At 44.6% G+C, this 26,492-nt stretch overlaps 2 protein-coding genes across 2 annotated transcripts; one reads left to right on the top strand and one right to left on the bottom strand.

Moving 5' to 3' along the window:
- Positions 1-6,986: 6,986 nt before the first annotated feature.
- Positions 6,987-8,625, bottom strand: LOC135507582 (dCTP pyrophosphatase 1-like). The gene has a single exon (XM_064927111.1). It carries the CDS (start codon positions 8,503-8,505, stop codon positions 7,957-7,959), a length of 549 nt encoding a protein of 182 aa, XP_064783183.1. The 5' UTR covers positions 8,506-8,625; the 3' UTR covers positions 6,987-7,956.
- A 142-nt stretch (positions 8,626-8,767) lies between these two features.
- On the top strand, positions 8,768-26,441 carry LOC135507584 (glutamyl-tRNA(Gln) amidotransferase subunit B, mitochondrial-like). The gene is given in 14 exon segments (XM_064927115.1): positions 8,768-8,949; positions 10,112-10,265; positions 10,454-10,567; positions 15,255-15,453; positions 16,043-16,165; positions 17,027-17,140; positions 19,932-19,971; positions 19,973-19,999; positions 20,809-20,853; positions 21,867-22,059; positions 22,424-22,557; positions 23,838-23,916; positions 24,522-24,656; positions 25,418-26,441. Coding segments are annotated over 14 exon segments (1,650 nt in total). The 5' UTR covers positions 8,768-8,782; the 3' UTR covers positions 25,544-26,441.
- The last annotated feature ends 51 nt before the right edge of the window (positions 26,442-26,492 follow it).

Here is a 26,492-nt window from a genome sequence, read left to right as displayed (position 1 = left end):
AGAGGCTGTCACAGAGATCCTTATGACAAGGGAAGGCAACTGCCATCTTGTTGTCAAGTTTCCCCAAAACATCCCAGCGTTTATTACTTCGGTTGGTTTCATTTCAATTAGCATCAACCAACAGTTAGCTGCATGCCTTCCTGTCTGTCAAAGAGTCTCTGGTAGCCTTGAAGTGTAGCAGTCCCAGCATTGCAGACACACAGTGCATTCGGAAAGTGGCCCAGCCAGAGCCTGGACTTGAACCCGAACGACCGATCTCTGGAGAGACCTGAAAATATCTGTGTAGCGACGCTCCCCATGCAACCTGACAGAGGTTGAGAGGATCTGCAGAGAAGAATGGGAGAAACTCCCCAAATACAGGTGTGTCAAGCTTGTAGCGTCATACCCAAGAAGACGCCAAAGGTGATTCAACAAAGTACTGATAAAGGGTGTGAATACTTATGGAAATGTGAATATTGTAAATATTTCCATTTATTATTTTAAATACATTTGCAAACATTTCTAAAAACTGTTTTTGCTTTGACATTATGGGGTATTGTGTGTAGCAAACAATTTAATCCATTTTAGAATAAGGTTGTAACGTAACATAATGTGGAAAAAGTCAAGGGGTCTGAATACTTTACGAATGCACCGTAACGGCCCAGATGACAAGTTCTCATGGGATGAATGTATGAAGAAATCGCTGTCCGACTAACACGGTAGTTTTGGCTCGAGCCCAAGCTTTTTGACTACGAGCTTCAGAATTTTGTCAGATGCGGTCAACATCAATCGTTACCATCATCAGCCTCATCAATCACCATCATCATCGTCCTGACCTTGCCAAGGCAGGGGGACCTAAGGACAAAGTAACCTACATGACATATTTTTTCAATAGAAACTTCAGTAAAAGATCAGTAGTTTGTGTGTGTGTACCAACACACTTGCGTCACATCAGTGAATAAAACACTACACGACCGTGGCTTTTCGAATTACCTGACATTATGTTACAATTTCCTGATGGAAAACTGAATCACTTCTACGGTATAGCATCAATATCCAGACATTTGCGGGGGAGAAAACGTCAGGTTGTTTTAAGCAGAACTTGGTGTCAGCTTTTTTTAAAGTAAGAGGGAAAAAAATATCTGGCTGCTTTGATATTTTCAGCGAGCAGGAATCAAAGAGGTGATAAAGATAGTGTTTACTCCCAAATGGCACCCTATTCCCTTTAGAGTGCACTACTACCTTTATAGTGCACTACTAACCCCCATGAGGCTCTGGTCAGAAGTAGTGCACTTCTATATAGGGAATAGGGTGGCATCTGGGATGCACTGTGTCTGTCTCTGTCAGAGCCAAACAAACAGAGGAGAGGAAAAGAGAGGAGAGAAAATCACTGCCTGGCCATTAACAGGGTGAGTGGCATGAGAAATCGCTCTGAGTGTGTCGCTGGCTGGGCGATGTGCATCCTGGAGCCTGTCTGGGCGATGCGATGTGCATCTTGGCTGTCACCTGGGCACCCCTGCTGAGAAGGATCTGACAGAGGAGATAAGGAGAGCACAGGGGAGAAATGTGGGTGATTATACAAATGGTAGGCATTCCTCACATCCAAATGTAAAGAAGGTTGTGTAGGTTGGTGCTATGTAGGTCTGGAAAGCCTATCTGCTTCCGCCTGCATTGCAAACATGTTCAAATGTATGGTAGAAGGCATACGTCTCATAATAATGGGGAAAGTCAAGACTTCAGTAAAAATCCCAAGGCAGACTTCAAATCAAATCACATTTTTCACCTTACAGTGAAATGCTTACTTATTGTATCCCTTAACCAACAATGCTTTAAGAAGTTAAGAAAATGTGTTAAGTAAAAAATTGATATGTAAAAAAGAAAAAAAGAAGATAAAATTAACAAATAATTAAACAGCAGCAGTAAAATAACAATAGTGACGCGATATACCAGTACAGAGTCGAGGTGTGGGGGCACCGGTTAATCAAGGTAATGTGTACATGTAGGTAGAGTTAAAGTGACCTTGCATAGATAATAAACAGAGAGTAGCAGCAGCGTAAAAGAGGGGTCTGGGGTAGCCCTTGGATTAGCTGTTCAGGAGTCTTATGGCTTGGGGGTAGAAGCTGTTAAGAAGCCTTTTGGACCTAGACTTGTCTCTCCGGTACCACTTGCCGTGCGGTAGCAGAGAGAACAGTCTATGACTAGGGTGGCTGGAGTCTTTGACAATTGTCAGAGCCATCCTCTGACACCGCCTTGGGACTTGGGAAATAAGTGTGATGAATAGCAAAAAGATGCATTGCAGAGCCTACTTTTGCCTGAGTCAGAGCTGCATTGTCATTCAGCTGGGGTATTAGTTATAGCTTCAGGAAAGGGTTATAGAAATATTAAATTTGCTCCTCATGATTACTCACTCAAACCCAATGCTTTGGGGGTTATGAGGAAACACAAGGAAGCCACCGTAAGTATACCAAATCGCAACTATTTCTCAGTTTTACAAATGTAGGCAAGAAGAGCTCTCCAAAACCTTGTCTCAGACAGAGAGCTTCTCTTGCTCTGTCACTGTGGCTGCGGGTAAAGACCCAAACTCCCCAACTCTCAGAGAAATAACAGGTAGCATATAGCTGAGCTATAGGGGAGAGCGGTGGAAGTTGAGCCAAAGGGGTACGTTGAGAAACCCGTGTTTCTAGGAAACCATACACAAAATTAATAAATTGACCAAAAAGGTCATCCTTTCATAGAGTCAATGAAGAAAGAAACCACATGGAAAAAGTGGTAAGCAAGTTAGGTCTAAAAAGTCTAATTAATTTATTGTGTTAGAGACTGCAGGTTCTGTTCTACCTGATAATTAATTGCACACGCCTGGTGTCTCAGGTCTAAATCAGTCCCTGATTAGAGGGTAACAATAATAATAAGCAGTGGAACTGGACCCCGAGGTCCAGAGTTGAGTTTGTTAGAGGTTTCATGACACTTATCTAAACCAAAGTAGATCATTCTAAGAGTGTTCTATACATCAGTTGGGGTCTCTATAAGCTTCAATAGGAGGTCCTGAACCTAGCATGAAAGTGCATCCTTGTAGCTGTGTGGGCTAATAGTCAAAATGTTTGTCTTGGGGTAAGTTGAGCCAATGGCCATGTGGTAAGTTGAGCAAAATGAAGTGTTCTTCCCAGGTGTAATGGGAAGGCATTATCACTGCGATATGAGGTAACAACTGGGCCTGGCATATGTTAAAATTTTGAAAAATGATTAAAAGACAAAAAGCAATTGTTTTGAATTGTGTTTGGGAAATAGAGATAGACATGTTTTAAAAAGGTAGTAGTAATATTTCATTCAGTACGGAAATCTGTAGGCGGCTCAATTTACCCTGTCCCTCAGCTCAATTTACCCTGTCCCTCAGCTCAATTTACCCTGTCCCTCAGCTCAATTTACCCTGTCCCTCAGCTCAATTTACCCTGTCCCTCAGAACAAATTCTTATTTGGAATGACAGCCTAACCTGGCCAAACCCGGACGACGCTTGGACAATTGTGCACCGCCCTATGGGACTCCTAATCACGGCTGGATGTGATACAGCCTGGATTCGAACCAGGGACTGCGATGCAGTGCCTTAGACCACTGTGGCACTCATTTAATCCCACTCTCCCCTAGCAGCCATACTGAATAGCAATGAAGGAAGCAATGTGGTCGAAGGAACATTACTTCCAGATTCACAAGAGACAACCCACCCCTTCGGCTGTGAGAGATTGATTCCACCCTGCTACCTGCCTGGGACATTTCCACACAAATTGAATAGTACTAGCAAACCAAGAATGTGTCAGCCAGGCCCAGGAGTTATGCTGCTATAGGCTCACACCATGCTAGAAAATGAAAATAAATTGTGCATCACATCTCGGGAATGTTTACCTCAGGCTATGGGGTATGCTATGGTGCAGCAAATCAACATTTGCACCATTCACACAGAGTGCCATGGTTTCAATATGGTCAGTGCTATTTGGGATCCTTGGGAAGTCCCTACCCCTTAACCCTCACCTAACCTAACCCAGCACGGACCGTTTAAATATAGGCTCATCGAGGTTGAACACAATTTGTTTAGAGCAGTTGCACTTAAGAAGTGTTATAAACTTCAGAATTAGGAGAGTCCATAAGTGAAAATACAGCCTGGACCCAGATCTGTTTGTGCGGACTTGGCGTGACTATGACTATAGTAGTTGGCAAGACGGCAGAAACAAATCAGGGACCAGGCTTGTCAAACTAGGGGGCCCTAAATGTATTCACGTCCTGAGCAAATACAGTCAATTATCAGTGTTGATGGTACATCAACATGTCATGTCACATCTGCAAAAATCCAGTGTTCACTCACTGTTCATGGGACTGTGCTCCCAGCCATCCAGGACATCTACTTGAAACTGTGCCTGAGGATGTCAGCATCATCAAGGACCCCACACACACGAGCTGTTCGCTCATGTCAAGCAGAGGAGCATGAGGTCTGATACCAGTCAGGCCCAGAGACAGTTCCTATCAACAAACCATCAGGCTGCTGAACACTTGAACCGGACTGACCACCTGCACTGAGTCACAGCACCTTAGCACACATGCATGCACACCTCTTATTTACGATTGCTAAATACTGCACAATTTAAACACTTGCCCCCCAACCCCTGCCCCCCCCCCCTTTCCCCAAAACACGTAAATATTGTTATATAAATTTTGCCTTCCTGTGTTCATTCTATTTTATTTTTTTAGTTTGAATTCTTATATTTTATTATTTCTTATTGTTGTTGGATTGTCGAGAAGGAACCTGCCAGTAAGCATTTGGTTGGACGGTGTATACGGTGTGTATCCTGAACATAAGACTAATAAAACCTGTTGTGGTTGGGTCTACACTGACTCAACACAGACAGGCTGCATCCCAATCCTCCACCCTTTTCCCAAAGTTTGTAATTGCACACTTCCCGTCATGGATTTAACAATGGTGGAAACTCCCTGCAGCCAACAACTACACCAATCGAATGCTTTTAGATCCATGACAGATGTGTGCAAGTGTAAAGGGGTGGAACATCTGGACACACGCACACTGGCCAAAAAAAGTCTTGCCAATATACAGTTGTCGGAAGTTTACATACACTTAGGTTGGAGTCATTAAAATTCGTTTTTCAACCACTCCACAAATTTCTTGTGAACAAACTATAGTTTCGGCAAGTCGGTTAGGACATCTACTTTGTGCATGACACAAGTAATTTTTTACAACAATTGTTACAGACAGATTATTTCACTTATAATTCACGGTATTACAATTATTGTGGGTCAGAAGTTTACATACACTAAGTTGGCTGTGCCTTTAAAAAGCTTGGAAAATTCCAGAAAATTATGTCATGGCTTTAGAAGCTTCTGATAGGCTAATTGACATCATTTGAGTCAATTGGAGGTGTACCTGTGGATGTATTTCAAGGCCTACCTTCAAACTCAGTGCCTCTTTGCTTGACATCATGGGAAAATCAAAAGAAATCATCAAAGACCCCCAGAAAAAAAATGTGTAGACCTCCACAAGTCTGGTTCATCCTTGGGAGCAATTTCCAAACGCCTGAAGGTACCACGTTCATCTGTACAAACAATAGTACACAAGTATAAACACCATGGGACCACGCAGCCATCATACTGCTCAGGAAGGAGACGCATTCTGTCTCCTAGAGATGAACATACCTTGGTGCGAAAAGTGTAAATCAATCCCAGAACAACATCAAAGGACCTTGTTAAGATGCTGGAGGAAACAGGTACAAAAGTGGTGGTTTTGGTGGTAAAATGAGTCCTATATTGACATAACCTGAAAGGCCGCTCAGCAAGGAAGAATCCACTGCTCCAAAACCATCTTAAAAAAGCCAGACTACGGTTTACAACTGCACATGGAAACAAAGACTGTACTTTTTGGAGAAATGTCCCCTGGTCTGATGAAACAAAACTGTTTGGCCATAATGACCATCATCATGTTTGGAGGGAAAAGGGGGAGGCTTGCAAGCCAAAGCACACCATCCCAACCGTGAAGCACGGCAGCATCATGTTGTGGGGGTGCTTTGCTGCAGGTGGGACTGGTGCACTTCACAAAATAGATGGCATCATGAGGCAGGAAAAGCATGTGGATATATTGAAGCAACATCTCAAGACATCAGTCAGGAAGTTAAAGCTTGGTTGCAAATGGGTCTTCCAAATGGACAATGACCCCAAGAATACACCCAAAGTTGTGGCAAAATGACTTAAGGACAACAAAGTCAAGGTTTTGAAGTGGCCATCATAAAGCCCTGACCTCAAATGTGTGGGCAGAACTGAAAAAGTGTGTGTGAGCAAGGAGGCCTACAAATCTGACTCAGTTATACCAGCTCTGTCAGGAGGAATAAGCCAAAATTCACCCAACTTATTGTGGGAAGCTTGTGGAGGACCACCTGAAACGTTTGACCAAAGACCAAACAATTTAAAGGCAATGCTACCAAATACTAATTGGGTGTGTAAACGTCTGACCAACCGGAAATATGATGAAAGAAATAAAAGCTGAAATAAATCATTATCTCTACTATTATTCTGACATTTCACATTCTTAAAATAAAGTGGTGATCCTAACTGACTGAAGACAGGGAATTTTTAATAGGATTAAATGTCAGGAATTGTGAAACTGAGTTTAAATATATTTGTTAAGGTATGTAAACTTCCGACTTCAACTGTACACTGAATAAAAATATAAAACACTATGTAAAGTGTTGGTCCCATGTTTCATGAGCTGAAATAAAAGATCCCAGAAATGTTCCATACACACACAAATCTTATTTTTCTCAAATGTTGTGCACACATTTGTTTACATCCCAGTGAGTGAGCATTTCTTCTTTGCCAAGATGACTAATCTGCCTGATAGGTGTGGCATATGAAGAAGTTGATTAAACAGCATAATCATTACATAGATTTGTGTGTGTATGGAACATTTCTGGGATCTTTTATTTCAGCTCATGAAACATGGGACCAACACTTTACATATTTGCGTTTTATATTTTTATTCAGTGTACAGTTGAAGTTGGAAGTTTACATACACCTTAACAAATATATTTAAACACAGTTTTTCACAACTCCTGACGTTTTTAAAAAAAAGTATCTGTATTCCCAGACATGTGAAATCCATAGATTAGAGCCTAATGAATTTATTTCAATCAACTAATATCCTCATATGAATTACAACTCAGTAACATCTTTTAAACCATCGGATGTGTCCAAATATACATTGGCTAGCCAACATATTGGATCGCTAACCATAGGCCTGGGGCCATGAAACACTACTGTTAAACAGACTGCTTATCAAAATGAACCGCGACAAGAGTAACTCACTAATTTCCCTTATCTCCCATAGTAGCGTTGTGTGCCTGTGTTAATTTCCCCATTTCCCAGGGAAGTAAATAAGGCAATGGTGATTAAAACTGATTGATAAATGCATTACAGAGTCAATATACATAAATTACATAGCATCTGAAGGACAGCAAGTATAGTTGAAGGCACTTTTACTTTTGGGCGGACCATTATCAGTTGCACACATGTATTGAATTTAAAGCAACAAAAAGAACATAGCTTCCATCGATCATTGACAACAATATGGATTTAAGATATTTAAATGTAGTTACTCATACTATGAAAAATAAAACATACCTCTTACAAGGGCCTGTACATTTGACTTTGGGGAACAGTTAAAACGTCAAAGCATCAGAGGGAGGTCAAAAGATGAACACCCATATAGTTAAAGAGAAACACTGGATTTAAAACGCACTTGATAAACTAAAAGCAGCTAAGGGCAGTTTGACCAACTATTGAGATACAGTAGTGCCCTAAATAAAAAAAGGTAGAAACATTCTCCATTGCCATTAACTGAAGTTGAACAGTATTTTTCAGTTATTGTCTACTTTGTAAATGCAGGGGTGTATTCATTACGCCAATTGGGGATGACAGCATGCAATAGCTCAGTCCTTGTATTCAGTGTACTTCTTAGACGAGCCATGCACCTTGCTGGCAGGGTACTTCAGCCTATTTAGGGCCATTTTGCACAGCACTGCTTGGGGTAAATCGATATGACATTTCTCGGCCAGCTCAACTAGGTAGATGAGGACGTCGCTGAGTTCATGAGCCAGGTGCTCGCGCTCGGAGTCGGTCCAACCGGGAAGTCCTTCGGTCACCTCGCCACGCCACTGGAACAGCTCCGATACCTCGCCCACTTCTCCGACCATAGCTAGCAGCAGGTTGCGGGGTTGGTGGAACTGGTTCCAGTCTCGCTCGTCAGTAAATTCCGCTTGCATCCGTCGTATGTCTTCGATGGTAGGTTCGGCAGTGAAAGAGAACGTATCAGTTGGGCTTCTTCTCTTAGTTCCATTTTGCTTGGCAGCGTGGATGTCTGCCTCGCCGTTTTCACAAGCTATTTTTGACTTGCTAGGAGTGCCATTGGTGTGTTTCGCTTCAGATGGGGCCACCGTCTCTCCGTTCAGTCCATGCACTCCATCGCCGTTCATTGCCATTGCCAATTTTACACCAAACTATTGCACGGATCAACACTTATTTCGCTGTAAACAACCAACCTTGACAACAATATGGGGGGAAAGTCCCGCCACAAAAACGCTGCTCGTGTAGCCGGAAAATGTAACATAAATCGCCGGAAATTCGAAATATGGGTTGCACTAAATTTGTTGCATTGTGCGGAATTGAGTTCTTAAAGGCACATGCCCTCGGATTTTGTGTGAAACTAAGTTTACTATGACTACAACTACCATAATACTCTAAATAGAAAGGCTTAACATGGCAGGCTCCTCTACAGGAATGACTACACTGCTATGTAATATGAATAAGCAAGTTGCAATATTTTATCCAACGATTACTTACCAAAGGCACAGTTGGTGTGTGATAAAGAGAATATGTATGTCTGTCTCCCGATGCCAGAGTCAAGCACAAACAAAACAGAAAAGGTCGGTCCACGGAGTGAATGCTAACGTTAGCTAGCTCGCACTAATGTGTGCTGTTTGTGTATCGTGTGCGCGCCTGTGCTAGTTAGCGAGGACGACAGTCGCACATCATTCATAACCACATTCCCTTCTTTATTTAGACGTTGCAAACATTGCTGTTAGTTAAAAACCTCCATGCGGGTTATTTATAGCTAGTCGTCTGCAGGATAGCTTCCTTTATGAATATGTAAATATTGTACTTCTTACCCCTCTCTGCCTTCAGAGCATCCTCACAGGTTGTCTTGACAGGGATTCTGAATTACTTTGATTAGGTATGATGATGTCGCTAAAGTTTTTCTGATATGCCGCATTCAAAACAACTGGGAACTCATAACGTCAGTGTTATTTGGGTCGGAAAGTCGGAGCTCTAGAAAGTGGCCTGAGTTTTAATTTTTTTTTAATTGAACCTTTATTTAACCAGGTAGGCTAGTTGAGAACAAATGAGGTAGGATAAGGGAGGTAAAGGCAATAAATAGTCCATAGTGGCGAAATAATTACAATTTAGCGATTAAACACTGGAGTGATTGATGTGCAGAAGATGGGTGCAAGTAGAGATACTGGGGTGCAAAGGAGCAAAATAAATAACAATATGGGGATGAGGTAGTTGGATGGGCTATTTACAGATGAGCTATGTACAGGTGCAGTGAACTGTGAGCTGATCTGACAGCTGGTGCTTAAAGCTAGTGAGGGAGATATGAGTCTCCAGCTTCTGTGATTTTTGCAGTTCGTTCCAGTCATTGGCAGAAGAGAACTGGAAGGACAGGCGGCCGAACGAGGAATTGGCTTTGGGGGTGACCAGTGAAGTACTTCAGAGTTGGATGACTGTTCATATCGATTTTCTACCCAATCTGAGCTCGTTTTTCCCCAGTTCCCAGGAGTTTTGAACGCACTGAAGTCGGAGATTTCCGAGTTCCCTGTTTTGAACGTGGCAAAAAGTCCACCAACAGAACTGTCTAAAATGCTGCACTGTAATTAATGACCCACATCTAAACTCCTATAACAGAAAACCCTGGCAGTTAGCTGTTCATGCGTCCAGTCTATTAGTCAGTTCAGAAAATGAAATTGTGGAGTTGATATGGTGGCCTCCCATTTCTAAGTGTTCATCTCTCTGACTGTGTGCTTCTAGTGCTCCCCAGGAGCTGGTAGGTGTGGTGGGTCTGGAGATCCATGCTCAGATCCACTCCAACACCAAGCTGTTTTCTGGCTCCCAGGTCGGGTTCCAGGCTCCACCTGACTCCCTGGTGTCCTTCTTTGATGCCTCCTTACCTGGAACTCTACCTGTAAGTTATCGTGCATCTGATGATAAACATGCCTCATGTCAATAAAGGCTATTTGTCTATTAGTTGCAGGATCACACAGTTGTTGTCCATCATAACATAATCTGGTCTATGTAACCTAGCCTACAATATGTCGGTGTACATAGTCATTTGACCAAGCAGGCCGAAGTTCCTTTCCTCTTCCTCCTCAGGTGCTGAACAGACGATGTGTGGAGGCTGCAGTGATGACAGGTTTGGCCCTTAACTGTACCATCAACAGGAAGTCTCTCTTTGACAGGAAGCACTACTTCTACGCTGACCTTCCTGTAAGTCAACCCAACCCCATGTATCCTTCAATCATAAGCAATCGTCAATCACATTTATTTCTAAAGCCCTTTTTAGGCTACATCAGCAGTTTTTACAAAGTTATTGAATACAGTAACCCGGCCTAAATCACAGAGGAGACAATTTACTCTCCCATTAATACAGTCGGGCAAAAAAGTATTTAGTCAGCCACCAATTGTGCAAGTTCTCTCACTTAAAAAGATGAGAGGCCTGTAATTTTCATCATAGGTGCACTTCAACTATGACAGACAAAATGAGAAAAAAAATCCATAAAATCCCATTGTAAGATTTTTAATGAATTTATTTGCAAATGATGGTGGAAAATCAGTATTTGGTCAATAACAAAAGTTTATCTCAATACTTTGTTATATACCCTTTGTTGGCAATGACAGAGGTCAAATGTTTTCACAAGGTTTTCACAGACTGTTGCTAGTATTTTGGCCCATTCCTCCATGCAGATCTCCTCTAGAGCAGTGATGTTTTGGGGCTGTTGCTGAGCAACACGGACTTTCAACTCCCTCCAAAAATTTTCTATGGGGTTGAGATCTGGAGACTGGCGAGGCCACTCCAGGACCTTGAAATGCTTCTTACGAAGCCACTTCGTTGCCCGGGCGGTGTGTTTGGGATCATTGTCATGCTAAAAGACCCAGCCACGTTTCATCTTCAATGCCCTTGCTGATGGAAGGAGGTTTTCCCTCAAAATCTCACGATACATGGCCCCATTCATTCTTTCCTTTACACGGATCAGTCGTCCTGGTCCCTTTGCAGAAAAACAGCCCCAAAGCATGATGTTTCCACTCCCATGCTTCACAGTACATATGGTGTTCTTTGGATGCAACTCAGCATTCTTTGTCCTCCAAACACGACAAGTTGAGTTTTTACCAAAAAGTTATATTTTGGTTTCATCTGACCATATGACATTCTCCCAATCTTCTTCTGGATCATCCAAATGCTGTCTAGCAAACTTCAGACGGGCCTGGACATGTACTGGCTTAAGCCGGGGGACACGTCTGGCACTGCAGGATTTGAGTCCCTGGCGGCGTAGTGTGTTACTGATGGTAGGTTTTGTTACTTTGGTCCCAGCTCTCTGCAGGTCATTCACTAGGTCCCCCCGTGTGGTTCTGGGATTTCTGCTCACCGTTCTTGTGATCATTTTGACCCCACGGACTGTTTGAGGTTGTGGACAGGTGTCTTTTATACTGATAACAAGTTCAAACAGGTTCCATTAATACAGGTAACGAGTGGAGGACAGAGGAGCCTCTTAAAGAAGAAGTTACAGGTCTGTGAGCCAGAAATCTTGCTTGTTTGTAGGTGACCAAATACTTATTTTCCACCATAATTTACAAATAAATTCATAAAAAATCCTACAATGTGATTTTCTGGATTTTGTTTCTCACTTTGTCTGTCATAGTTGAAGTGTACCTATGATGAAAATTACAGGCCTCTCTCTTCTTTTTAAGTGTGAGAACTTGCACAATTGGTGGCTGACTAAATACTTTTTTGCCCCACCGTAAGTACAGTGCCTTGCGAAAGTATTCGGCCCCCTTGAACTTTGCGACCTTTTGCCACATTTCAGGCTTCAAACATAAAGATATAAAACTGTATTTTTTTTGTGAAGAATCAACAACAAGTGGGACACAATCATGAAGTAGAACGACATTTATTGGATATTTCAAACTTTTTTAACAAATCAAAAACTGAAAAATTGGGCGTGCAAAATTATTCCTGGGTCATTTTAGTGCCATTATGACTGACATTTTATGACCTTGACATCAAGACCTGTCAGTGGAAGAGTCGAAGAGATTCAATAGCAATTGCCCAACAAAGTCTCCCAAAAAGTTTCATTTCACTTTGGAAAGACAGGCAGCCCTGGCTTAATGTGACCTATGTCGAAAGAAATGACCCTGACATTACTCTTGACGAGCTGATGATGAGAAATTGTGGACTGAGAAAAGGATGAATTTGAATAATTTAAGTGCCTTAGCGGTATTATACCATAATGGGACTTTCCACTCTCAGGAAAATGACAAGACAGCTAGGAGATTTGTCTGTTACAGTGCAATCCATACCTTTCCTGTATTCAATGAGTGAAGAGTTTAAAAAGCTTCCCTAACTTTGTCCTAAGGTCAAGGTCATATCTAATGACCAATAGAGTAGCTTGTGAGGTTTATTTTGTGGGGTCAGGGAATGGAATGTGGATCGTCAGGTTGTCAGTGCAGTTGTCTTAATGTTATGGTATGTCAATATCCTGTCAATTAAGAAATGAACTAGATGACACGATGGCCTAAGTCATTCTCGTTCTTTTGAATGAAAGCATATGGCCAACACAAGGCCTGCCAAGCCTAGATTGTTAGAAGATTGAGTGTCTTTCAAACCCAGCAGTCAGATTCATTGGTAATAATGTTATCGTGAGGCTCCAGCTGCATAATCCTTCCCCACAGCAGAGGTAGATTATTGATTTCAAAAGCGCCAACATGAATCCCAGGGGTGAAATCCCAGCAGGAAGCCGAAGGATTATTCCCAAATCCCACCTCATCTTGTTTCCCCGTTGTAGATTTCCGGTCCGCTTACTGAGTGTTGCATCACCTTTCTCTTTGGGTTATGTTAAAACATGCGCTGTTGAAACAATAGTGCCAGTTAATATTTAAATGTTCACCATGCCCACAAGTGGTACCAATGCTTATAAATATGTTTTTTGCTTACCCTGTAGACAACAGGCCCGGGAAATAGACAGGGAGCAGGGATGGAGAGTAAAAAGGCCTGTGTTGCATAATGAATCATGCTAATGCGTTAAATTCAGTTGGGAGGGATGTTCATGCTCTCTTCATGATATGTACAGAGAGAAAATAATAGCCATGATGAGTGAAGCATTAAGCAGCACATTCTCTATTATCAATTATTTTACTAGCAGCCTATTGAAGTAGAGAGAACGAGGACATTAAAAAAAACATGCATTTATTAAGAACACATATATGGAGTTGTGCATTATTGATGTGTTCCATGATTTAATTTCACACAACGAACGCACTACTGCTCATTACATGATTTATGATGCGCTTGCCTGACCAGCAGCAGGAATGAATTGAAGTGGCAGGCAGGTGTTCTGTTATAACAGCTCGCCTCTTCTTAATAACATGCACCAGCAGCTTCACACTAAGCTACTAGCGGATATGCATAATTCTACTTTTCTGGGGTGTTTTCTGTGCAGACGTTATCCCTGACGACTATTTAATGACTCAAATGGATCTGTTTGTGGGGACGTGGATGTACAATAGGTAGGGCTAGTTGAATCAAGGGTTGTAGAGGGGAATAGTTTGGTGCATCGAATCATTAATCCGTTGAAGGCAGCTTAGGTTCAGTGAACTGAATCTGAAAACGACAAATAGGAGTCTATTTGGAGAGAGAGCTCTCAGGTTGGGATTTAATTTCCTGAACTGACTGAGTGCTTTAATACCAGACTGCTCATTAGGCTTTGGGGCTGGGGTGTGACTAGAAGGACCCAGAGGCTTCCAGTAGCAGTTTTATACCACCACTGGTCTGCATCCAACTTCAGCTGCCCTTCATTATACAAAGCACCAACACGTCTTCACTGATTATGCCGGAATTGCAAATGATCCACCATTTTGGTGGGTGCTAAGCTAACTAACGTAGCCTATATGTGAACAGCAATGCATACAGTATGCTAACTAGGAGGCACTTGCGCTAATGAATAACATTTGCATTGACACTGACAGAGCTCTATGAGAGAATTGATTATTCTAGAAAGGGAGAAATCAGTATCTTTTAATGCTATAATCCTGTATTTATAGTACACCGCTGAGACAAAATGGAATGTCTCCCGTGGGCCATTATGCTTGTGTTTGTTGCCAGTGATTGATTTGTTGATCAGGTACAGTACAACACACAGATGGTTATGGCTAATTCACTTTTTTCTCTCCTTTTTCTTTGCTCATATTTATTCCTTCCCTTTCTTCTTCTTCGTCGGCATGCCAATAATTATGATGAATGTTTAGTCTTTTCTAGCGACGGTTGCCGTGGCAACGGGACATAGTGCTACCGTACTCACTTGTGGAATAGCGGCAGCCAGCACAGTGGCTCTTCAGAATAACAGAACAGATAAAATATTCATTCAGTTCGCTTTTGTGACTTTGAACCCCTCTCAACGAAACAACAATAATATTCCACTGCAGAATAATGAGTTGGAGTAACCAGTTTTAGGGACCTATTATCCCCCCAAAGTAACTAACTAATGGCTGAATCTTAGCTCATGTTTATTGCATGGTTTGCTATTTTGTTCTTAACACTCTTGACCCCTTGAAATATTTAAGGTTATTTCCAAGTTAATTGTAATGGTAAATCGTTGATTATGCAGGCCAAGTTTATTTCGGTATTAACCCCAAGTTTTCCTATCGTGTCTATAATATGACTGAATGACTGAATGACTGAATTGTATTATATAGTGGTTGTAATTAAACTAAGCCTGGTCCCAGATCTGTTTGCGAGGAGTCCTCTATAGGTAATACATATAATCATTGTCATGCCAAATGTCAAGTTTACACAGCATATGAGACTAGGCTATTACATATCTGATAAATGAGACACATTTAGACTGCTGAAGCAAGCACACAAAATTGACCTTTTCTAGTTTCATGTGTTTCCTCCATCCAGACGGGCTACCAGATCACCCAACAGAGGCTGCCCATCGCGGTGGACGGCACCCTGACCTACAGTCACCTGGGGGGCCGTAAGAGGAACGCGGTGGTCACCAAGAGTGTCAGGATCAAACAGATCCAGTTAGAGCAGGACAGTGGCAAGAGCCTCCACGATGACTACAGGAACCAGACCCTTATAGACCTCAACAGAGCAGGTAGATGGAGTTTAGCTTCCCATCGGTGTACCTCAACAGAGCAGGTAGATGGAGTTTAGCTTCCCATCGGTGTACCTCAACAGAGCAGGTAGATGGAGTTTAGCTTCCCGTCGGTGTACCTCAACAAAGCAGGTAGATGGAGTCTAGCTTCTCATCGGTGTACCTCAACAGAGCAGGTAGATGGAGTTTAGCTTCCCATCGGTGTACCTCAACAGAGCAGGTAGATGGAGTTTAGCTTCCCATCGGTGTACCTCAACAGAGCAGGTAGATGGAGTTTAGCTTCCCATCGGTGTACCTCAACAGAGCAGGTAGATGGAGTCTAGCTTCCCATCGGTGTACCTCAACAGAGCAGGTAGATGGAGTTTAGCTTCCCATCGGTGTACCTCAACGGAGCAGGTAGATGGAGTTTAGCTTCCCATCGGTGTACCTCAACAGAGCAGGTACCATAGAGTTCAAAAATTCATAGACTCCAAGAGGAGTCTACCACAGAGCTCCAACTAGTATATACAGAGCTAGATAGAACAGGGACTGGCTAGCCAAATCCTATGAAGGCATATGGGGAGTGTATGTAACATCTCTCTCCCTCCAGGTGTGGGTCTGATGGAGCTGGTGATGGAGCCAGACATGAGCTGTGGAGAGGAGGCAGCAGCAGCCGTCAGAGAGATGCAGCTCATACTGCAGGCTCTAGGGACCTGCCAGGGAAACATGGCTGGTGGGGAGGCCTGCACACACACTAACTGGCACACCAGGAAACCATGGCTGGTGGAGAGGCCTGCACACACACTAACTGGCACACCAGGGAACCATGGCTGGTGGGGAGGCCTGCACACACACTAACTGGCACACCAGGGAACCATGGCTGGCGGGGAGGCCTGCACACACACTAACTGGCACACCAGGGAGGCCTGCATTGGACACGGGGGCACCATTTGGGGGGGGGGGGGGTTAGGACAATTGTAAGGGCATGTGACTGCCAGGGGCTATAGAGGAACAGCTGTTTCATACCTTCTCTCTTGCTTTCGAGGACCAGCTGTCTCATTACTTCTCTTTTGTTATAGAGGACCAGCTGTCTCATACCTTCTCTTTTCATATAGAGGGCAGTGATTTAACTGCCTTGTTCAGGGGCGGAACAACAGATTGGTACCTTGTCAGCTCAGGGATTTGAACTTGCAACCTTTCAAACTTTTGAACTTGCAACCTAGCCCAACGCTCTAACCACTAGGCTACCCAGCCGTCTCTCTTCCTATAGAGTGCCAGCTGTCTCATACCTTCTCTCTTGCTATAGTGGGCCAGCTGTCTCATACCTTCTCTCTTCCTATAAAGGGTCAGCTGTCTCATACCTTCTCTCTTCCTATAGAGGGCCAGCTGTCTCATACCTTCTCTCTTCCTATAGAGGGCCAGCTGTCTCATACCTTCTCTCTTCCTATAGAGGGCCAGCTGTCTCATACCTTCTCTCTTCCTATAGAGGGCCAGCTGTCTCATACCTTCTCTCTTCCTATAGAGGGACAGTTGTCTCATACCTTCTCTCTTCCTATAGAGGGCCAGCTGTCTCATACCTTCTCTCTTCCTATAGAGGGCCAGCTGAGAGTGGATGCCAACGTGTCCGTCCACAGACCTGGGGATCCTTGGGGCATCAGGACTGAGGTCAAGAACATCAACAGTGCCTGCAACCTGGCCAGGGCCATAGGTGAGTGCTGCAGAGGGCTTTTCACAATACTGAGCCAAACCAGAGGTGAAGCTCCACTCGCATCAATCTGTCCACGTGAGAATATGGCGATAAGTACACCAAGTAGGGATTGTTTTTGTATGGAGGTCTATGAGAGAGTGTTGGATCTGGTAAGAAAAAAAATGTGATAGCTAATTTTCTAAGTGAGGCTTATTTGACCTAATAGAAGTTGCATAATGTTTAGGTTGTTAAAAATTTACTGATATACACTACATGACCAAAAGCATGTGGACACCTGCTCGTCGAACATCTCATTCCAAAATCATGGGCATTAATATGGAGTTGGTCCCCCCTTTTGCTGCTATAAAAGCCTCTACTCTTCTGGGAAAGCATTCCACTAGATGTTGGAACATTGCTACGGGGACTTGCTTCCATTCAGCCACAACAGCATATGTGAGGTCGGCACTGATGTTGGGCGATTAGGCCTGGCTCACAGTCGGAGTTACAATTCATACCAAAAGTGTTCGATGAGGTTGAGGTCAGGGCTCTGTGCAGGCCATTCAAGTTCTTCCACACCGATCTCAACAAACTATTTCTGTATGGACCTCGCTTTCTGCATGGGGGCATTGTCATGCTGAAACAGGAAAGGGCCTTCCCCAAACTGTTGCCACAAAGTGGAAGCATAGAATCGTCTAGAACTAGAAGCGTTAAGATATCCCTTCACTGGAACCGAGGGGCCTAGCCCGAACCATGAAAAAGAGCCCCAGACCATTATTCCTCTTCCAGGAAACTTGACACTATACATTGGGGCAGGTTGCGTTCTCCTGGCATCCGCCAAACCCAGGTTCGTCTGTCCAGAATGGGTTTCCACTTTTTTACATCACTCTAGCCGATGCTTAGCATTGTGCATTGGTGATCTTAGGCTTGTGGGTTTCCACGTCCGTGCGGCTGCTCAGCCTGGAAACCCATTTCATGAAGTTCCTGACGAACAGATATTGTGCTGATGTTGCTTTCATAGGCAGATTGGAACCTGGTAGTGAGTGTTGCAACCGAGGACAGACAATTTAAACGCGCTACAGCACTTGCCGGTCCCATTCTGTGAGCTTGTGTGGCCTACCACTTTGCGGCTGAGCCGTTGTTGCTCCTAGACATTTCCACTTCACAATAACAGCACTTACAGTTGACCGGGGCAAGTCTCGCAGGGCAGAATATTGACAAACTGACTTGTTGGAAAGATGGCATCCTATGACAGTGCCACGTTGAAAGTCACTGAGCTCTTCAGTAAGGTTATTCTACTGCTAATGCTTGCTTGACTTTGTGCTCTATTTTATACACCTGTCAGCAACTGGTGTCCACTAATTTGAAGGGGTTTTCCACATATATATATATATATATATATATATAAAATAAAAGTAAGTGGATGCACGTGGCATCTCAGCAACTTTGAGAAAATTATTTTATATTGCAGTTTATTGAGTATTGTTCACACGTGAATGTGCCTGCCTTTACGCCTTTGCGACAACAACTCCCATTGTTAGGGCAGAGACAAGACCATCTCACCCTTATATAGACTAAACTGAGCCGATCCAAACCAAGCTGTACTGAGCTGGCCTGGTTAAAGCCTTCACCATAGTTGCTGGAACCGTGCTGAAAAGGACCGTGTGAATAGACAATATCTGAGCCAGAACAGTTTGGTTCAGGTTGGCACAATAGTGTGTGAAGGGTATATCCTCATTGTCATTGGTGGGGGTTAGTGGAGGTACTGAAGGGAAGCGGTCACGACCCAGTGGGTCTGGAATGAGTTAGTTGGATGAACACTCAGGGAAATATAGACACACACACGCAGAAAGAGAGAAAAAGAGTGAACAGCATGGAATCCTTTTCATGGGCTGTCATCTTTCTGAAACAGTCGTCTGACGGAGGGCTGTGTAATTATGCGTGCACCGCAAGTCAAACTGGGAGTCAAAGATTAGAGACACCATGAGGCACAAACACACACACAACCGGCCTTATCTGAGTTCCTCTGAGTAAATGTTCACTCAGACAAGTCAGTGAAGTAACTGCCAAAACTTCCTCTCGTCTCAACTTCATATGTCTTTCCGTGATTTGTTCTTTCTGAGGTGTTTTATCCCTGAAGGCAGTCGTCACTCTCTCTGCCCACAGGAATCAGAGAAACAGGCTTTCTGTTGACAGGAACTGAAGATGGAAAGGCTTCTGAAGAGACGTTTAGTGTACGGGGATCGTTAACATGGACTAGAAAGCACGAGGCCTTTCCTACCCACACAAACTCAGGAAGATATAGAACACAACTTTATGAACCATTTGTTTCAGTGAACAACTGAGCACACAGTTTGCATGCCTAACTTAGGCTAAATTGGCTTTCTACAGAACAATAGATTTCCCATCAACATTAATTCCACCTCTACAGAGTTTCCCATCTTTCTTTTCTCTCCAACATACTGGACACGGTGAAGAGTCATAGGGGCCATTGAAATTCTTCACCAGGAGCAGCAGGCCATTAACAGCTCGTGTGATACGAAGTGACTTGGCCGCTTTCATTATTTATCCCAAGAGTAGACTTCCATTTTAGCTTAGTGCAGAGAAGTGATAAAGAGTTTTTAAAAGTCAAAACTCCAGATAGTCGTTTGTCACAGAGAACTACTGTAGCAACAGTTAGGAGACTTCAGGCAGGGCCATGTGTCATGGCAGATGTTGGGAGGATCTAACACCGTGCCAGTTGGCTGTATGCTTGCTTCTGATCAGGCCTTGTGTGTGTGTGCGTGTGCGTGTGTGTGTGTATTTTCATCAACAGACTATGAGATCCAGAGACAGATGTTTGTCCTGGAGAGCGGAGACACGGTCGTTTGATGGCAAGACTGGGTAAGAGGCTTATAGAACCAACCCTCGAACCAAGTCAAGCCGACAAGTCCCATGATGTTACAGTGAGAGTGTTTCTGATAACATGTCAAAAATAATTAAACACTGTATTCCCATCTCCTGTGTTGATATTTGATCTCAATACATTCTCTCTTCTGGGGTTGATTTGAAAACGTTTTAGTAACTAAGGATGATGAATGAGGCCACTTGGAGTCAGTCAATGTCTGGTGTTGTGGACCAGTGTGCTAGCGATGGTTGTCAAGCCCATGTAATGAGCTGGTCTTCACACAGCTGGGGCCTGCCTCTAATGCGCAAGTTAGCGTTTTTCGTCATGAATCTTGTACTGGAGGCAGCTCTGCAGAGCAGTTAATAGCTGGCACAGCCACAAAGTCATAAAATCTGATTTTAAACCTAACCTTCACCACACTGCTAATATCCTGATGCCTAACACTAACCTTAAATGAAGAACAAAAAGCCAATTTTGACTTTGCAGCTGGCCTATCTAAGGGGAAATCGCTCAGTTCTGCCTCCAGGACAAGACTCATGACAATAAACGTCAACCTGCCTATAACACCATCGCGTGTGTGTGTGTGCGCTGGGCCTAATGAAGTGCGTTTGACAGCAAAGGCCCACAGCTCTGTTATGGTCGAGAAATAGACAGAATGTCTGGGGGCCCCTCACCTCACACCTGTGGCCCTCGCCCATAGTTACAGCCTCTTCAACATGAACAATCTGCCGTAGTAACTGTTGTAACGAGCGAAACACTATCGTTATACAGTACCTCAAAGCCTTAAATCATCTCTGTTTTACAGTCACACCATTCCAATGAGAGACAAGGAGGGCCTTCAGGACTACAGGTGAGTACAACTCATATTCACTTCAGTATGTTCTAGCAGCACAGCCTCCAGCATGGTGTGTGGTATGATACGATCACAGCTGTAGGGCCTGCACGGAGAGAAGAGGGGGAGCGAGACAGGATGGAGAGGAGAGAGGTCATCGTGTCTAGGGACCCAGTAGATGAACATACCGATAAACATGCGCCATCCCGTGGCCCTAACGCATCAGTTAGCAAGAATTGTGACGAAGAGTAAGCGTGCGACGCAGTCACACAAGTGTATGTGTGTGTGTGTGTGTTTTGTGTGTAGAGGAGACAGCCCTCTGTCTGACCGTGTGACACTGTCGTCTAAGAAGCCTGCAGAGATACAGCCAGCACTCCTCTTATCTTTCTCTACTGCTGATAACAGCTCCCTCTTGATCTTCTCTTATCTCACTCCTCCCTCCCTCTCTTTCTCCTCCCTCTCTCCTCTGTTGTCTTTAACCGTGCTCGCTCTGGGTACTCCCTCTGTCACACATGCACTTCCACCTCCCACCCTTCTCTCTCCCCTCGCTCTCTCCTCTCTCCTACCTCTCCTCTCTCCTCTCTCTCTCACCTCTCCTCTCTCCTACCTCTCCTCTCTCTCTCACCTCTCCTCTCTCCCACCTTTTCTCTCTCCTCTCTCTCTCACCTCTCCTCTCTCCCACCTTTTCTCTCTCCCCTCGCTCTCACCTCTCCTCTCTTCTCTCTCCCACCTTTTCTCTCTCCCCTCGCTCTCACCTCTCCTCTCTTCTCTCTCCCACCTTTTCTCTCTCCCACCTTTTCTCTCTCCCCTCACTCTCTCACCTCTCCTCTCTCCCACCTCTCCTCTCCCTTCTCTCTCTCTCCTCTTCTCTCTCCCACCTCTCCTCTCTCTCTCTCTCCCACCTCTCCTACCTCTCCTCTCTCTCACCTCTCCTATCTCTTCTCTCTCCCACCTCTCTTCTCTCTCCCACCTATTCTCTCTCCCCTCGCTCTCTTTTCTTCTCTCTCCATCTTTCTCCCCCCCCCCCCCAGGTTCATGCCGGAGCCCAACCTGCCTCCTCTGATGGTGTATGAGGCGTGCTCTACAGCCCCCTCTGGTGTTGCCCCCAGCCAGGTGGTGGTTCTGGAGGAGGTGAGGGAGAGGCTGCCGGAGCTGCCCAGCGTCAGGAGGCAGAGGCTGGTGGAGACCTACGGCATCCTCCCCGAACACAGCTTCACCCTGGTGGTGAGTGACTACCACAGTATGTAGGTGTGTCTGTTAACGTCCAACTGAGCAAGTTAATTATAATTGATGGTAGGTAGGTAGGTGTCTCCCTCCAGCTCTCTGGCTTTCATCTTCTGTCTTCCTGTCTGTCTCTCTCCCTCCCACTTTCTGGCACTCGTTTCTGCTCCCCCTCTCTCCCCCTCTTCCTTTATCTCTCCATTGTACTCTCTCCCCCACTGTCTCTCAATTTAATAACTACCCAAAATAACCTATTTTTGCACAGATAGTTACCCTGTCTGCACTTCTGCCTCTGTCCTGCAAATCGCAGTAAAATTGTTGTATATACAGTATTATTGAGTGTGTTTCATTGGGTCTCCTGTTGTAGAATGAGGACGGGCTGATGGACTACTTTGAGGCCGTCGTCAGGGAGACCAAGGCTGAGCCGAGAAAGGTGATTGGCTGGGTGATGAACGAGCTGCAGGGCCTCCTCCATCAACAGAACCTGAGTGTCAGCCAGAGGTGAGACACTCAGTCGTCCTCTTCCTCATCCTCTTCCTCTGTGTCCTACTCTAGCCTCAGTCATTCTCTTTCTCCTCTCCACCTCATCCCTATCATTCTTCCTCTACATCCTTCATCTTGTTTCGCCCTCTTCTCCCTCCCCTCCTCCCGAACTCCTATCATGTGTCCCTCCTCCCCTTCCTCCTCCTCTGTTCTCCTCTTTTCAGTCTTGCGTTGACTTCAAACCCCATGTTGAAGATCCTATCTCAGGATCCAACATCTTGGCTAGACGGAGGCCTGAAATCATTTCCATACTGGAAGCATCATTTATGTGCTTTTTCCCTGCTATGTTTCCTATCTATCTTCATGTTGATACCTTCCGTTATTACTATGGCAGACAGTGAATGTGAATAGGGAATATATCTGGGTAATAAGCTGAGTGACTCCAGACTCTAGACTCCAGACTGTTCTAAGACTGATCAAACAGAGTAAAGTATGATGTGTTTTGTTTTATGTCTTTGTCTGAGAACTCGTGGATGTTTGTGTGCCTTTTGTCGTTTTGAAGAAAGTGAGAGTGGACGTTGACTCTGTGTGGATTCACGTGTTTGTTGTTTGTTTAGCCATATTTCCGTTCATAACTCAGTGTGTATGTGACTGTGTGTCTCTGGCTCAGTGTGTGTCTGACTCGGGGATTGGTGACAGCACTGATGATCATGTGCCCTGTAGGTGGCAATGGGCTGTCACACAGAGAGACGGGGCCAAATAGCCTCTCATTATAAGCACAGTGACTCCGGGGTAGATAGACAACCATCACACTGTCACACAGGAGAGGATAGACTGGGTCTAATGACATTTCCTATACCTTCTCTCTCTTCCTTCTCTTCTCTCTCTCATATCTGTCTCTCTCTCTTCCTTCTCTCTCTCTCACTCTCACTCTCTCTCTTCCTTCTCTCTCTCTCTCCCTTCTCCTCTCATCTGTCTCTCTCTTCTCTCTCTCTCCCTTCTCTCTCTCATCTGTCTCTCTCTTCTCTCTCTCTCCCCCTTCTCTCTCTCCCTTCTCTCTCATATGTGTCTCTCTCTCTCTTTCTTCCCTCTCTCATATGTCTCTCTCTTCATTCCCTCTCTTCCTTCCCTCTCTCTTCTCTCTCTCATATCTCTCTCTCTCTCACATATGTGTCTCATGTCTCTCTTTCTCTCTCTCTTGCTCCCTCTCTTGCTCCCTCTCTTGCTCCCTCTCTTGCTCCCTCTCTTGCTCCCTCTCTTGCTCCCTCTCTTTCTCTCTCTCTTGCTCCCTCTCTCAGTCCGATATCTCCTCAAGCTCTAGCCCAGGTACTGAATCTCCAGGAGAATGGACAAATCTCTTCTTCTATCGCCAAGCAGGTGAGAGATAACATCCAAAACATTTAAATGCAAAGTCCATATGTGTTACTACACTGAGTGTACAAAATATTATTAACACTTTCTATGACATAGACTGACCAGGTGAATCCAGGTGAAAGCTTTGATCCCTTATTGATGCCACTTGTTAAAGCCACTTCAATCAGTGTAGATGAAGGGGAGGAGACGGGGGTTAAAGATTTTTAAGCCTTCAGAAGGTGAATGGGCAAGACAATAGATTTAAGTGTCTTTGAACGGGGGTATGGTAGGTGACAGGTGCACTGGTTTGAGTGTGTCAAGAAGTGCAACGCTGCTGGGTTTTCCACATGGGAAACAGTTGTGTGAATCAAGAATGGTCCATTACCCAAAGGACATCCAGCCAACTTGACACGACTGTGGGAAGCATTGGAGTCAACATGGGTCAGCATCCCTGTGGAACGCTTTCAACACCTTGTAGTGTCTATGCCCTGATGAATTGTAGCTGTTCTGAGGGCAAAGGGTGATTGCAACTCAATATTAGGAAGGTGTCCTTAATGTTTTGTACCCTCAGCGTATATTATATAATTTTTAATTGGGGTTTAACCTGAGTGTTTCATTGCTCCATACAGGTGTTCCAGGAGCTGTGGAAGACCCCAGGTAAAACGGCCCAGCAGATCGTCAAGGAGCAGGACCTGGGAATGGTCAACGACAGCACAGAGATCCACAGGATTTGCCAGAAGGTGGTGGACTCACACCCAGACCAGGTGAGGCCTCCCTGGAAAAGAGCTGCCACAATGAGGGCAGGTAGTTTGCCCCTGGTGATGTGTTGGGCAGACCACACCACCCTCTGAGGAGCCCTGCGGTTAGGGGCGGTGCAGTTGCCGTATCCGGTGGTGATTCAGCCCGACAGGGTGCTCTCAATGGTGCATCTGTAAATGTTTGTGAGGGTCTTAGGGGCCAAGCCACACTGTCTGTGTGGGTGGACCATTTCAGATTATCAGTGATGTGTACGCCGAGGTATTTGAAGCTTTTCACCTTCTCCACTAAGTTCGTGTCTCCAGAAGTCCATGATCAGCTCCTTCATTTTGTTGCCATTAGGAGAGAGAGGTTATTTTTCTGGCACCACTCTTCCAGGGCCCTCACCTCCGGCTGTTGGTAATCAAGCCTACTACTGTTGTGTCGTCTGCAAACTTGATGATTGAGTTGGAGGTGTGTGTGGCCACAGTCATGGATGAACAGGGAGTACAGGAGGGGGCTGAGCATGCACCCTTGTGGGGCCCCTGTGTTGAGGATCAGCGAAGTGGAGGTGTTTCCTACCTTCACCACCTGGGGGGCGGCCCGTCATGAAGTCCAGGACCCAGTTGCACAGGGCGGGGTTCAGACCCAGGTCCCTGAGCTTAATGATGAGCTTGGAGTGTACAGGCTCATCGACTTTTTGCTAGTAGCCAGTCTTGATAGAATTCTGTTGATGATCAATAAATTAAATGCAACATAAGTATCTGTGCTGCTACTGTTCCCCCTACAGGTCCAAGCTATCCGCAGTGGGAACAAGAAGGTTCTGAACAAGCTCATGGGTCTGGTACAGAAGGAGACTAAAGGCAGGGCTGACCCAGTCCTGGTACGGGCCATCCTGGAGCAGAAGACATCCTGAGGACTAACTAACACTGTCTTTGGCCACCTTGACTTCAACTTTTATAAGCTTGGTGGAATATCAAACTGGTCCAAGAGGCAGCAAGCATGACATCTTTATGGCGTCATCATAGTTATGTTCCCTGGTCAAGAGGATTATTGTTGCTAAATCAACTGTCTCTCATGTTGTCTTCTGGCACCGTACCCACCTTTAAGTTGTATTATTACTTTATTCTAATTCTCTTTGGAGTGTGCACACTTATCCCTTCCCGAACACACACTTCATCTAAAACTGTCAAGGGAATGGCATACACATCCTCCATGATAATCACACTTTAAGCAGAGCCATTCTGGAATCCCTTAGCAGTTTGGAACACTCTGAACCCACCAATGGCAGAACATAGCTAATAAAGGTATGGTCCATTACCAGGCAGTTTGGGAGTTGTCCCAGAAGTCATCTTTCTGCTTTTATCACTGTCCTCTGGCAGCACTGAAATGAATCAGGAGAGGAACAGAGGACTGAAGTACTATATGCAATGTATCTCCTGATACTCCCTCTAAAATGGATCGGATTAGGAATGATTTAGAGGTCAGTGTTCAGTCAAAGAGAGGAAGTAGTCATGAGTAGTGAGCACCCCCTTGTGGCTGTCAAGTGAAGGAGATACATACTGTAACCTGCAATACTGAGACATATTGGCCTTTTCTCTATCCTTTAGCTCTCTAGAGTTAGGCATCTCTTTCACATTTAGATGGCTTGAATATTGGGTTTTGTCAAATCACGCGGTAATTCAATACTGGTTGGATGTGTGCATGCGACTTCAGTTTGGTAACGTAGGTAGTTGCCTCCCATTCATCCCCTTTGTTTCTATTGAATGCCGTATGCAGTGACCTATATAAAAGAGGTATTGTACATAACACAATTGGACTTCTTGATTTAAAAAAAAGAGGGTTTGTGGCTGGCTGCTGTTTCA

Source organism: Oncorhynchus masou, chromosome 21 (assembly GCF_036934945.1).
Source record: "Oncorhynchus masou masou isolate Uvic2021 chromosome 21, UVic_Omas_1.1, whole genome shotgun sequence".
Lineage (NCBI taxonomy): Eukaryota > Metazoa > Chordata > Actinopteri > Salmoniformes > Salmonidae > Oncorhynchus > Oncorhynchus masou.
This window is presented reverse-complemented; position numbering and strand designations above follow the sequence as displayed.